Raw genomic sequence first — 14,337 nt, 5'->3', positions numbered from 1 at the left:
CTACGTAGTCATACATGGAGACCTTCCTGTTTCTGTAAATATTACTTCTATCTCCCCAGGCACATAGGGATGAACTTTCAGAATCACGTTTGCCCTTCACATCTCCCTGCAAGTCCAATGGGTTAATTAGGCCTGACTGACCTCAACAACTGTTCTGCTAAATTCTGCCCCCCAGTTTAGGCGGGACAGCTTACTAAGGGAGCTAAGGGTGTGTAACAGGTATGCTGACAACGGGTTTGCGCTGGAGTTGGGAAGCCAAGATCTGCTCCCCTCTCTGCCACGAGCACCCAAGGGGCCCAGACACTGGAACTGAGTGGCTCTGGTGGTTACGATGCAACACACTCTACTGCCTGTTGGGGGGGAAGCCAGTTTCACCGAAATCCTGTTCCTTGGGGTTTGTTTATATGCTGACAAATTATTTAATATATTCTGCTGTAATTTTCTACACTTTAAAAAGGTCAAGAAAATCTGAAAAACTTCTTACCATCACTGCCTCGAGATGATATTGATTTCACATCAATGGACTCTCTCCTCCTGTTCTTGTATCTGAATGAATGAGACTCTATGGATTTCAGATGAGTAAGGGGAGTGATTAGTTACCAGCTTTCAGGTGAAGTTTGGACACATTAGCCCTCCCCCCCCCCCCCCCCCCCCCCCCCCCCGTCTCCAAAGAAAACTGAGGTTGCTTCTTAAGCACTATAAAATATTTTTAAGGAATAAGAAACCGCTTTCTCTTCAAATTATCACCACACAGAGTTTTCAGTCATATTGGTGGTAAAGCGATGCCCTTTTCCTGTGGCACCACACTGCATGGTGGGAACGGGTTTACGATCAAGGGCTTGCTCAGTTCCATTAGGAAGCTCTTTCTTAAAATTAACATTAAAACTTGGGGAAATTTAGGGGGCTCGTTTTGACTTGAAGTACAAATACATTTAATTGGATGGAGAAGACTCTTATGAGGGTGTTTGAGGAAATAAAATACTAGTGAAATCCACAGAGAGTTGCATTTACTTGAGAAACTAATTTGGACCAATTCTCTGAAAAGCCAGCCTCTAGGTGGTCTTCTAGGTTCTCCTGAGGATGCGATTTCATCAAGTGATGCAAACTGCCGATCCCAGGCAGGAAGAGAAGAAACAGCAGTTTTATAGTCAAACAATTTCCAAAAACGACACTGTCACTTTTGTCTCCATTTTCTGGCGGGGGGGGGGGGGGGGGGCACTTAAAATTCTACAATGAGTCTTTGAAGACTGAATTTAACACTCAAAATGTGCTGTGACACTAATGCAAGACCTGAGCCACCAGTGAGGGTGCAGGATAGAAATGTCGGGCTGCAGAGGTGGCTTCAGAAACATGCATTTCCAGGGCGCTTGCTTCCTGTGGGGCCCCACACGAGGAGGAGGGAAACTCAGCCCAAAGAGAACTGCTCCTTCCTGTGCTCACACAGGAGGCGGACATGCAGCTTCCAGCATTTCTCAGACCCAGTAAATGTTATTTCAAGAGAGAGAAAAAGAGTAATGCTTTTTAAAAGAATTGTCTGGTAACACCAAAGAAGGTGTAAGAGAAATCGTTAAGAAGACCAGCTCCAGGGCCAAATTGGCAAAATTCAGGTCTCCACTGCCCATCTAGTAGCTGTGCCCCTCTCGTGTCCTCCCCTGTCCCAGTGTCCACTTCTGTAGAGTGAGGACAGTTGCAGCACTTCATTCATAGGCTGTTGTGAGATGTAAACAAGTTAACCCACGGACAGCACTTGGAAGAGTGCCTGCTAAGTATGCAGTTCGTGTTGCTGTTACCAGCCTGTTCACTAGCACATATACCTTCTTTTTAGGTACAGGTGGGACCATATGATAGTGCTGCTCTTCTACTTGCTATGGCCAAGTCATAGCACATCTTAGACACTTTTCTAGATCACCTTTTTAACCATTTACTTTAGTGTCCTAAAAAATCTGATTCAATTTTAAAAAGGTTAAATCAGTAACTAAACCTGAATTATATTTTTATAGCATGAAGTGAAAGGCAGAACTATTATAAAATTAATCTGAACACCGCAGCCTTAAATGATCTAACAAAATATTTACTATCCCTTTGCCTAATTTTGTCTTCCAGGTCTGCCTTAATAATTTTTCCAGCCTCGAATATGAGTTTCGATATTTCTGCATAAAGACAACCACAGGTGGTGGTACTTTAAGTAATACTGTTAGGATCATATGGCATCTTTCAAACCTGTAGAAACTAACAGTGGTCACTCGAAAGACATTCATTTTTGGCCTATTCAGGGACTTACTAATCACATACATTCCTAACATTTGCTTAGCAGGTATTAATTAAATTGAACTTAGTGAAGATTTAAGATTAAATTCAAGATTAAAGAGTACAAGAATTCCTCAAAATATAGTTTCTAAATAAAACTAAAGTAGGAAGTTTCAGAGCTGGTGCACCAGACTGTCTTGTTGAACCCTAAATCATTCATCAGAAATTATTCAAAGATGGATAATGTTTATGCTTCCTGATTTTATCTCAGCTAAAATTAAGAGAATCTATAGCAATAAAAATTGTTTAAATTTTGAGAAATTATTCTCCAATAAAGGCCATTTAAATCAAAGAATTTGTTATTCATTCTCTCAATAGGTGCTTGTGGAATGAATTTAAAACCCAGAAAAAAGAAGATAAAGGAGTTTTAAATAGCCCTACTCAATGACAAAAAGGTACAGTGTCATCATTTTAAAAAATAGCTACCACGTATCGAGCACCTACTGTGTGCCAGACATGGTGCTTTAATACTTACTGTAACTACAGTCATATCTTATGTGGTCATGGCAACAATTCTAGAAGCTACACAGTACAATGCCCATTTTACTGAGGAGGAAATTTAAACTTGGAGAGATTGCGTATATTGCTCCTGGTCAAAAAGCTAATGGTAGAGCCCATGCTTTCCAAGATGGGATGGTTTAAATTAACCAATGTTTTGTGAGTATTTATTGAGTGTCTATTATGTTCAAGGCAATCCCAGGCACTGTAAAGGATATGAAAATGCTTGCAACAGATTTTGGCACCCAGAAGCCCTTAAGAGAGTTAAAATAATACTCTTGCTGTAAAGTGTTAGAATAAATAAACTAAAACAGCTGAGAGAGAAGAGGAAAAGAGGAGGAGAGGAGGGGAGGGGAAGGCAGGAGAGGAGGGGAGGGGAGAGGACAGGAGGGGAGGGGAAGGCAGGAGAGGAGGGGAGGGGAGGAGGGTGGGGAAGAGGAGAGGATGCTAAACAGGTAAATACCAGGCACTTCCAGATATAATGTACACTTTCCCCTTGAATCCTCTTAACCACAGGATGGATGTTGTTAATTCACTTTACAAAGAACGAAGCCAAAGACCGGAAAGGTCAAACGAAGTCTTTCTGACTAGGCTAAAATACGGCCCGTCCTCGAATCAAGGAGAGGGACTCAACAATAGCCCGGGTCTGACTATGCATTAGCGGCTAGAAGCCACTAACAGGGGAGAGAATGGGTTTTGCGTGTGCATGAACAAGAATTTTAAATCTTTGGTAGTAGACTGATTTTTCCCTCTAATCAGAGAATTCCAGACATTTCAAATGTAGACGTCGTAATTTTATGGCTGAGGAAACCAAGGTCAGACAGTCCGAGTCTTGCCCAGGGTATGAGGCGAGGGAGTGGGAAGCTGCACTGGTGACTCAGGGCTCCCAACTCAGGCCAGGGCCCATCATGCTTCCTAACTGTACAGCCACTGGCTGCTGCAGAGAAAGGGAGATGGACAGTGGTGTAACAACAGTCGTCGCCCCTGGGCTTCTGGGCCACTCTCCCGCCATGGTCTGCGCAACATGCTCTCTAGCCAGCAAAAGAAAACCAGGAAGGGGTGGCATTAGGTAGAAAAGGTTGCCCTGAATGAATAGTCCAACTTGTTTTTTTACAGGATTCTGCTTTTATTCTGGCTTCTAGACTTCTGATATCTACACTCAGACTTTAGCAATCCCAGTTCTGGGGTGGTGACTGTCACTCTAGACTTCTGCAGACTGAGTTATAGACTTGGCCCCCAAATGCTGCCTAGGTGTAAAAGAGTGAAATTGAAGCATTCTCACCTGTCTGAGAATTGTCTCCAGAATCACGATGAATCTTGTGGATCTAAAGTTGTTCAAAAGTTTGGTAAAACAAGAGAGAGAGATTTAAAATGTAGTATGAACTACATGTCCAGTCAAACAATTTCATCATAAAGCTCTGAAGACTTCAAGAGAGCGAGAGGTTGCACAGATAATGTGAACAGATGAAAGCTGTGCACCAAGTAATCCTATTATAAATGCTCTGTTATGTCACGCATTCAGAATGACTGCGCCCAAGACGGGAGACGCTCCAAGGGTCCACTTCCTAAGCAGGGCAGCTAAACTCTCATTTTGACAGTCTGAAGAAATGCAGAAGGACCAAAAGCTCTAACAAAAATTTAAGATTTTTATAAGGCTAATATGTAACCTGTTTATATATATATATGTATATATATAAAATAAAATTTATCTGTAATATAAACATAATACCAATGTAAGCCTAGGATTTCTAAAAGCCTTCCTAAAAAGCTCTTCAGATGCTTGGTGACAGACAGGGTCAGTTTACAAAATGTTTCCTCGCAATGAGATCTGAATTTTAGACACAGTTTAGCACCTAGCTCTTTCTCATGATCAATTTTTGTGTGCTGCTGATTTCGTGCTAATGCTCAATAAGTATCTGCCATATGACGGATGAAGCAATTAACACTGGAAATAAATTCTCTTTCTTTGGGGATCTGCATTTCTTGTGTTTACAGCTGACTGAGACTCTTACTGAGGTGCATCTAGCTCTATCACACTTATAATCATGCTGGTTTCCTGCCGAATCCATCTACTTCTAGTAGCTCAGACCAGCAAGGTTCCATGGCCACTCAATGAACAGGATAAGTTAACTCAGAAAAAGAGACAGGTGAGTGTGCAGGACTGTCTCTGAAGGACGGTTAAGGTGGTTTAGCAACGTCGACTGTGACAGCCAGAAACCCCATGTGTATGAGACACAGGTAAAATGTTCCAGCTAGATTGAACCACAGAAAAGCCATGTAAAACTGAAGGGTTAAGACAGGGGTATTCTATGAATTATTCTGCACAGTCCATTCCATGTAATGACTGAAACAATTGCATGGCCAGCCTGTGTGAAATCTTGTCTTAGTGTGACTAAGGGCTGTGACTCATTTATTCCATAATTATGGGAGCTTTTTATTTCTTTGGTGAACAAGCACTCTGTTTTTCCTTTATAGATAATGACCATTTGCTACAAAGCTACTAAGTGCAGTGTGACTTTTTGATCTATACATAATGAATACACCTTCTGCCTTGCAAATTGTTTTTCTATCAGCTGTGGTTCAAAAGCAAGTGACCATTAAATACTTAGCTTTTCTCTCTGAATCACAATACATCTCTCCCTTAGGAACAAAATCCCCTGGCTGCCCAGATTACACACAAAAACCCTTCTCCCGTAGTTCACTGGCCCCCAAAGGCCAACTGATTGAACTGTGGAGCTCCTGGAAGGTCAATGTGGGCTTTGTGTTTTGTACAGATGGAACCAGAGGAAGCCCAAGGTCCAGTAGGCACAGCCCAACCCTGCCTTTGCAATGAAAATGAACCCTGCACCCCCACTCCCAGGGTGGGGTAGGGTCAAGTGTAGAGGGAACAGGGAGGAGGGAAGAGGAAAGGTACGGTACCAGGACCATCTGCTGAGGAGGCTCTGGTTTTCCTCCACTTAGGATGAGGCATTTGGCACTTTTTGAGCTGAACACACAACATCCACTCCAGCCCCTTCACCCCTGAATTGGCTCATCTGCCTCTGACGGGCTCTCTTCTGTAAACAGCACAGTGACTGGAACTACTCGCCTGACCAACCAAATGACCTTCACTGGCTTCACCAGCAGAGTCTGCCTGGCTATCTCAGCATCTGCTGCCCAGGACCCCATTTCATGACTCACTCCATGATCCCCTCAGCAAGAATAGCACCTGAGGACCTCCCCCCCCCACTGTCACACCCCAGCAGGGCTAGGTTTTTACTGAAGCTTTCCAACTCAGGTTATCTACACATCTTTTCCAAATACCCCCTTTTACAGCTGAAGATTCACTTGGATGAAAACATTCTTTTAGAATTGAAATTTTTCTTGGAGGTCTAAACCCACCAGTCATTTATAAGTTGGTATGAATGATTCTGATATAGCAGGCAGTTGGAGAGACATGAACAGAGCAGGAACAACAGGCCAGGGACAGGTCACCAGGGTGGAAAGCCCCAGGTCCTAGCAACCAGCAAAACTGGGGACACAAGTATTGTAGGGTGGGACCTCACCCCCAGGGTGATCTTTCCTCCTCTAGCATATTGCTGGTCATGTGGTTTAGACCCCTGTGACTTTCATATTACTGAACTGTGGAGCTCCTGGAAGGTCAACGTGGGCTTTGTGTTCTGTCCAGATGGACATGTGGTTTGGACCCTCCCCGGACTTTTCCTTCCCTGGCATGTCGCCAGACATGTGGTAGACCCTCTTAGAGGAGGAACGAGGGGGTCAGAGATTAGCCTCATATGATTCCCTTGCATGGCTACATCCCTTAAGCATTAAGTATTCAGGACAATGAGGTTCTGACCCACATCAAATAATCTCAGAAACAAAGCCTCAGGTCTGTTGACCACAGAGTTTTGGTCAAACTAGAGATAACACTTAGGCCTCAGTTGTGTTTCAGCTCCAGGCCCAGAAAAGCTTTGAAACCAGAAAAGCGATGCCATGGCTGCCTCAAGACCAGATGTAATGATTAATGACCCCTTCCCTTAGCACTGAACAATCAATAGGGACCACGACCCTGAAAGGACACACCTGGAAAACAGATGAATATTCTTTCGAGATCCTCCCCTGAGACCTCCCCTAAAATCCCCACCTTTAGGAAAGAGATAAAACTCCTTGAGACTAAGGAACCAGTGCACATGTGCGCGCTCTCTCTCTCTCTCTTTCTGGAGCATGCCTGTGCCTTTCTTTCTGCCTTCTTTCTCTCAAGGTGCATACCTTTGCTTTTTTTCTCCCAAGTTCCAAGGACCCTTCTTTTGCCTCTGTAACTCTTTTCCTGAGCTCATGCAGCTCAGCTCGCTCACTTCTTCCACAGCTTACTTCTACCTCTGTGCTTCTAAATAAACTTTTGCTTGTATTTGAGCCTTGGCTCTGAATTCTTTCTTAGCCAAAATTCAAGGACCAAGGTCTAACACCTGGTGCCATTTGCCATTAACAATTCCACTAAAATTATTTTCTCATACTTCTTAGTCAAGCTCACTGAAGCAACAGATAGGGAATGAATAGTTTTGTAGTTGACATTCTCTGGTGGGCAGCATAGGAGAGGCTTGTGGGCCTGAGCACTGTGGGGCTAGAAGACAGTGGGACCAGCTAGCTCTCCTTGAGACAACAGCAGCCATCTCTGAGATGACTTCCATGTGCCAGCAGCTTTACATTGGCAACCTAGTCATTTCAACACTCTCACGAGGGAGGAAGGATCCTCTTCCTTAGACAGATAGGGAAACTGAGGTTTGAGAGGTTAAGGGACTTGTCTGAGCAGCACAGCTAGTATGCAGCAGGGCCCAATTTCAAGCCAGGCTTCCTCTAGCTCTAAAACCATCCCTCTTGGTCACACCGTTCTCTACAGTGAGACCCAGAAGGGAAGTCCAGGCCAAGGCTTGTTAAACTGGGGTGTGAGGACAATATCCCCTGGGTCAGTGCAGGGCATCTGTTTGAAATATAATTTTCTTTCAACTTTTGGGGAAGGTATGAATCTCTACTATTGATAGGATTTTTTACATTCATTCTAAAGCAAAGCAAAAAAACCCCCACAGAATTTAGTGTCCCCACGCCAGCCAGTCTCTCTGGAGGGGAGTGCTTTTGTTGTTTTTCCTTCTGTGAAAAAAAGCTTCAAGTGTAGAATATGTCCACATATGGTAGTGACTGGGAATTCTGATGCTGTGTGTCCTGGGGATCCCACAGGCAGAGCACGAAGTTTCCTCGAAGTGAACGCGGCCACCCTTGGCCTGTGCTGTCCCTGCCAGAGCTCACAGCAAGTCCTTGGAAGCTCACAGCTTGTTCTTGGAAAGAACACTCATAGCTTTAAACCTTTAATTGCTTCGAATACGATAGGCTCCCACGAATGTTGCTGTCCTTGTGCTACATGCTTTGTTTATACATACCTGACTATGCTTGGCTCTAAAGAGCACTACAGATTCTGTGTGTGTGTGTGTGGGGGGGGGGGGGTTGTGTGCGTGTGAGTATGATTTCAGGGTCAGGGTCATTTGACTGTTTTCCTCTTATAGAATAATCATTTAAAAATTATATTTTCTCTACACGTCCACCAGAATGTCTAAAGCTGAAAGGAAACCTTGTCAAGGACGTGGAACACCTGGAGGGAGTATGAAATTGTACAACCATTATGAGAAAAGGTCTGGCAGTCTCTCAAAAAGTTAAACATAAACCTATGACCCAACTCCTCAGTATCCAGTTCCACTCCTGAGTGTTTACCCAAGATAAACAAAAGCATATATTCACAAACACACTCAATCAAAGGAACCCCGAACTGGAAAGAGCCCAGAAGTCCATCAACAAGAGAAATAAACTGGCAGATTGATGCGATGGAGGACTATTCAGCAACAAAAGGGAAAGATTACTGATACATGCAATGGGGAAGACTCTTGAAACATTACGACGATGAACAAAATAAATGAATAAACAAACTGAAACAGACTCACAGGCACAGAGAGAGAACAGGCGATTGCCAGAGGGGAGGGCATTTGGGGCGCTGAGTGAAGGAGCTGGTGAAGGTAAGAAGTGCAAATCGGTAGTTACAGAACAGTGGCGGTGACGTAAGTAAAGCGTAGGGGAGACTATCAATAATGCTGCGATAACTATGTAGGGTGCCAGCCGGGACACTGGAAATATCAAGGGGACCGCTTTGTAAAGTGTATGATTGTCTAACCACTAAGTCTACACTTGAAATCAATACAAAATAAAATTGAAAGAAGAAACATTATGATGAGTAAATGAAGCCAAACATGAAAGAGCAGATACCGTATGAGGCTCTAGAACAGGCAAAACTAATATATGGTCAAATAAGTCAGAATGGTGTTACCTGTGGGGGTAGGAGTGGAGGCAGGGCGAACTGGGACCTTTTGGGATGCTAAGGTTTAGTATCTTGATGGGGTCTGATTACAGAGGCATATGCATTTGTCAAAACTCAAGGAATGCTATGCTTAAGATTTGTGCATTTCACCGTACGTAACTTTTACCTAAAAGAGGGAGAAACCCCAAAACAAAAACATGTTAATAATATGCATGCTAAAGTACCAAAGAATAAAATGTCCTGATGTTTGCAACTTTGATAGTTTGAAAGCTATCAAAGAAAAAGACGGACTGATAGATGAATCGAGGGATAGATGGACAGATATGTGATAGAGCAAAATACTGACCCTGACCTTGATAGAACCTAGGAAGTAGGTACATACATATTTACTTACACTTCCAACTCCTCTATATGTATGAAAATTTTCATTAAAAAAACATTGGGAAAATTACATTACCTGTTCAAGAGAATATGAATTGATGGCTAAAAAATTGGAAGTCTGAAATATAACTCCAAATTCTGTGAAAGTAAACAAGCTGAAAGAAATTGAGAACTGAACTGAGTGAAGTAAACGACATGTAATGGTTCCTGGGACCCCTGAGCCTGCACATGAAGCTGATGTTCCACTTCAAACCATAACCAGGCAACTGTAGGCAACAGCTGGCAATCTTAGAAATATAAGACTTGCCTAGGTTACTATGTGATACATTGACTTTAATAATTTTATTGATTGAGTTTATGAATTATGGTCCTAATCCCTGATCTCTCCTATGGGTGGAAAAACTCCAAAAAATAACAATATAAAAACATCTCTATTAATATGTGCTAAAACCAACCTTTTTAAAATGAAAACTCATGAGACTTTTAGCAATTAAAATGAGTTAAGGTCAGGATCAATGCAATAATAAGCAAGCAAGCGAATAAGTACTAGATATTCCTTTAACATTCATTTCAGAATCACCTTGGGAATGTGAATACTATTTGGTAGAAATGTCTGAGTCCGCTTTTGTCATAACTGAATGACAAAGTTGTAAGAGGTATCAGTTGCAATTAAAAGCACCAGGTATCCTGGCATGTGACCCTGGGGGACATCCTTGATGCTTCCTTTCTCCCATATATATTTGATGGATGTGTAAGCCCATCATCAAATCCTGTAAAATCTCCCTTCTAAATACTTCTGGGATCACCCCTTCACTTTTCTCCATTGTCAGTGTGCAGGCTACGACCAGCTCATCCAAACTCAGCAATGCCCCCAACCCAGTCCATTCTCAATTCTTCAACCAATGTAATTTTGCAAAACATTTAATCCTGTCACTCTCCTGCTTAAAAGTTGCACTTCCTGTAAGTCTTGGGGTTAGTCCCATAGCCTGGCTATGAGTCTCTCCAGCTATACTGCTGACCCTGGTCTCCGTCCTGGGCTCTCAGCTTGCAGGCCACACTGGCCTCCTTCCCACCCGTCTATTTTTCCTATGCGCCTTACTACCTCAGGGCCTTTGCACATGTGACTCCTTTACCCAGGAAGCTTCCCAATGCATTCTCCTCCCTTTGCCTATTTGCCCTCCAGATCTTAACTGAAAGGTAATGTCCACAGGGAAGCCTTCCCAGATGTTTCCTGCCCAGAAGTCCCTCATGAGGTCTAGTCTTTCTGTCGCATGTTCTCAATGCACTTTTCCTTTACTGCATTTCTGACAGTTGGAAACTTTGTACCGTTTGTTCTCCTTCCAAACTGTCTCATTTGGTTATCTTTGTATACTGAGAGCTAACAGTATCTGGCACATATTAAGCTCAATAAATGTGAATCCATAAGAGACTAAGATTAATCAGCTTCTTTACCTCATAGCTGTGGTCATTATGCTGTTATTAATGATTTGGCCATCAGATCGGTTTTTGTTGACCAATGTACTTAATATTGATGTCCCTAAAAGACATTAATTTGCAAAGTGTTCCATGGTAGAATACCAATAAAAAAATTCCATAAAATGTGTCAAAAAAAAAAAAAAAAAAAGCAAGTACATCATTGACTAAAATATGCATCCACGTGCTCTGATAATGCCAAACCTATGACAGGCAAAAGAGTGGCGTGATGGTCAGAAATGGAGGCCTGCACCTCCGAGAGGTCCTTGCTTTACTTCTCACTGTAGTCAACAGAGCAGTAAAAATGGTAGATAGTATTTAAAAAACAAAAAGGTTGCTCATATCCATACACACATTTGTAATGAAATGAGAAGCAACTTATGAGGGCTGGCTTTGATGCAAGAAGATTCTGATAAAAGTTTTCAAACTCGGGTTTTATGTTGTTTGGTTGTTTTTGTGTCTCCCCAACCCAACCTCCTAATATTATGAAAAGGGGTGAAAACCTGGTTAAGGTGAAGAAAAGTACTATTCTCTTAAATACTCAATGCAGCTTATAAAGGGACTTATTAAGCAATCTCTTTTCTTAAGGTTGAACACTCTTGATCAGCAACTTCACGACAGAACGGAAAGCTTTCATGTATGTGACACAACAGGGACGAGGTGGAGTCTGAAGGTGGATGAGAGAGAGAACCATGGAAACGGAGCGCTGGGAGCCCTCCCTTCAGTGCTACGCAATGAAGTGATGGTGTGAGTGGCATCGGGCAGAGTCCCTTTGATCATAGTTCTTCACTGAAAATGCTTTGATGAGCATTTCCTCAGATCGCAAAAGTATCTGCCGCATAAATCAAAGACCTTTCCTCTCTGCCCTGTTATCAAAAACCTCTCGATACACTTCTCAAAATTCCCACCCAAACAACAAACACCAGTGCTTCCCAAACACGGGAACAAAACACCTCAGACAACATTCTGGATCCCTCTCCTCAGTGATCCCTGTGTCCCCTGCACAGCTCCGAGGGCCATGGAAAAGCCAGTGCCCTTGTCTTCATGTGGCACCAAGACGGGAGAAATCGCATGGAAGCCGATCCTGACATCTGGTCAGATCTCCTCACTTCAGTTAATTTCATGAGGCTAAAAGGCTCAACACAACATCATCTCTCCCTTTTTATCCTGATGATAATTTAAAATGTTACTTATATCAAAGCAACATGCATTGGTTTGATATAAATGAAGATGCATATGAATTTTTAAGATTACACAAGATTAAAAAGAAAAATCCCAAGCTGTTTTTTTAATGTACTTTGCTGTATGCCAGACAAGTGTAGCTATATCTCCTCCACTGTTTATATATATATATATATATATATGTGTGTGTGTGTGTGTATATATATATATATATTTTTTAATATATTTTTTGTTGATTTCAGAGAGAGGAAGGGAGAGGGTCTATGCTCAAGTGCTGAGCCACGCCAGCTGGGCATATTTTTTCTTCTTTAAAATTCTTATTGAATTTATTGGAGTGACATTGGTTCATAAAATTATATAGGTTTCAAGTGTTAGGTATTTTCTTGGAAGCACTTCAGCATCCTCTCCTGTGCATGCAGAGCCAGATCTAGCATGATCAGATACCATGGTATCCCTTGGTCAAAATGCCTCACACCTCAGTGTTGGTGCCCACTGGCCCACCATTCAACCTGCATTTGTGGGAGCCTTTGTACTCTCACTGTGTAGCCCAATGATGATCATTTTTGTTTCTGTAGCTCATGGGAAAACACTTAATGCAAACTACCATTCAGGCTTAAGTGTTTTCTTTTTTCCCTTGTCCAGTTTCTCTTTTAATGGCTTTCAAATGCCCACAAAGTAAGCACCACTTGGTTTTATTCCTGGCAAATATTGGGTTTTGTAATATGGAAGTATGAGTGGTTCTCAGACTTCAGCTAGAATGAGAAACACCTGAAGGGTTTGTTAAACCAGGCTGCTGGGCCCCGCCCCCAGAGCTTCAGATATGATAAATCTGGGAGGGGCCTTGGATTTGGAGCTCTCACAAGTCAGGTGAGGCCCAGGCTGCAACAGGTGAAGGCTCGCTACCCAGACTGCTCTGTGCACCTGCTGCACCGACCGCACCTGCTAGTTAAAACTATGACTCCCGGGCTCACCCCGGACTCGCTAAATCAGAATATACATTTTAACCTTTAATCTCCAGGTAATTTGATTACATTTTACAGTTTGAGAAACACTGATTCAAGTGCAGAATCATAAACTGCTAACAGGTCTTTTGCTATCTCCAATTTTGGTTGTGTAAACCTGGGAAACTTACGAGCTTCACTGAGTCTCAGTTCCCTTGTGGGTAAATGGGGACCAATACCTACTCTTTTGGATCCAAGAGAAACAACTGGAATCATATATGCAAAATGCCTACCCTGGGAGCTCCCAAGCTGGCCTCTATGTTAAAATCACCTGGAGGGCTGGTGACACCACCTTGCTGGGTGCTGCCCCTGTGAGCTCTGCTTCAGTAGGTCTGGGTCAGAGCAAGTCTGTGTTTCTAACAAGTTCCCCGTAAGCCTGGGGCTGCAGATCCACCGGCCTGGCCCCTGGTGGGTGCCCACATCACGCTGGTTCCCTTTGCTTTCTTTCTCTTTCACAGATGTTCCTGCTTGTTGAGAACCTGAATTCAGTGATGTTTATACTACTTGTTATATCAAATAGTATATATATATAACTACTTGTTATATTTGATTTTAGTTTTCGGAATCTTTCTTTAGAGCAGACATCCCACACGTGGGGTGTGCTCTGTTGAGCGCTTCCCACATAAGCAGTACGTTTGTGTCCCTCACTTGCACGCTGGTGTCCCTCCAGCTTGTGTCCCCTCACTGCTCTGTGACAAAGAGAAACATATGCAAATAGCTCCAGAATGAAATTTCACTTTGCTGAAAGTTTCTTGTTCTTAAAAACTTGTCAATGACTGAGGGCACTTTTGCTAACACTTATCTGTGTACACTCCTGTGCCTGCTAGATTTTTGTCCAGAGAATGAGGGGACTGCAAAGATCTAACACTTGCCTGTTATACTAGCACTCAGCAGAGAGCATTAAGCCACCCGATGGCACCAGGGCTTTATTTGCACCGCAATTAGCATAAGACAGAAGCGATCAGAAAGGCCTTCCCTTTGGAAGCTTCTGCAGAGGCAGGGACGGCGCAGGGAAAATCAGTGCCGAGAGGACAGGAGACAGCAGCTTTATCACTGCCTCCCTGGGTCGGAGATGCTGCTCGTTAGAATCTTTGTTTCCTTTTTGTGAACTATCACTCCCAAGAGAAGAAGGGTATCTCTAAATGATACCCCATC

The 14,337-nt window shown here is 43.0% G+C and overlaps 1 protein-coding gene across 2 annotated transcripts in view; it reads right to left on the bottom strand.

Annotated features, from left to right (window-relative positions):
- Window positions 1-14,337, bottom strand: part of PDE8B (phosphodiesterase 8B) — a 169,907-nt gene that overhangs the window by 16,615 nt on the left and 138,955 nt on the right. For both annotated transcript variants that reach the window (XM_087815421.1, XM_087815422.1), the window contains exons 11-12: window positions 4,088-4,130; window positions 485-562 (exon numbers count right to left, since the gene is read on the bottom strand). In XM_087815421.1, coding sequence (XP_087671547.1) covers window positions 485-562; window positions 4,088-4,130 — 121 coding nt within the window. The remainder of the gene's footprint in view (window positions 1-484; window positions 563-4,087; window positions 4,131-14,337) is intronic.

The sequence above is a fragment of the Miniopterus natalensis genome, chromosome 3 (genome assembly GCF_054644295.1).
Source record: "Miniopterus natalensis isolate mMinNat1 chromosome 3, mMinNat1.hap1, whole genome shotgun sequence".
NCBI lineage: Eukaryota > Metazoa > Chordata > Mammalia > Chiroptera > Miniopteridae > Miniopterus > Miniopterus natalensis.
The sequence above is the reverse complement of the archived record's forward strand: the minus strand, read 5'-3'. Positions and strand labels throughout refer to the sequence as shown.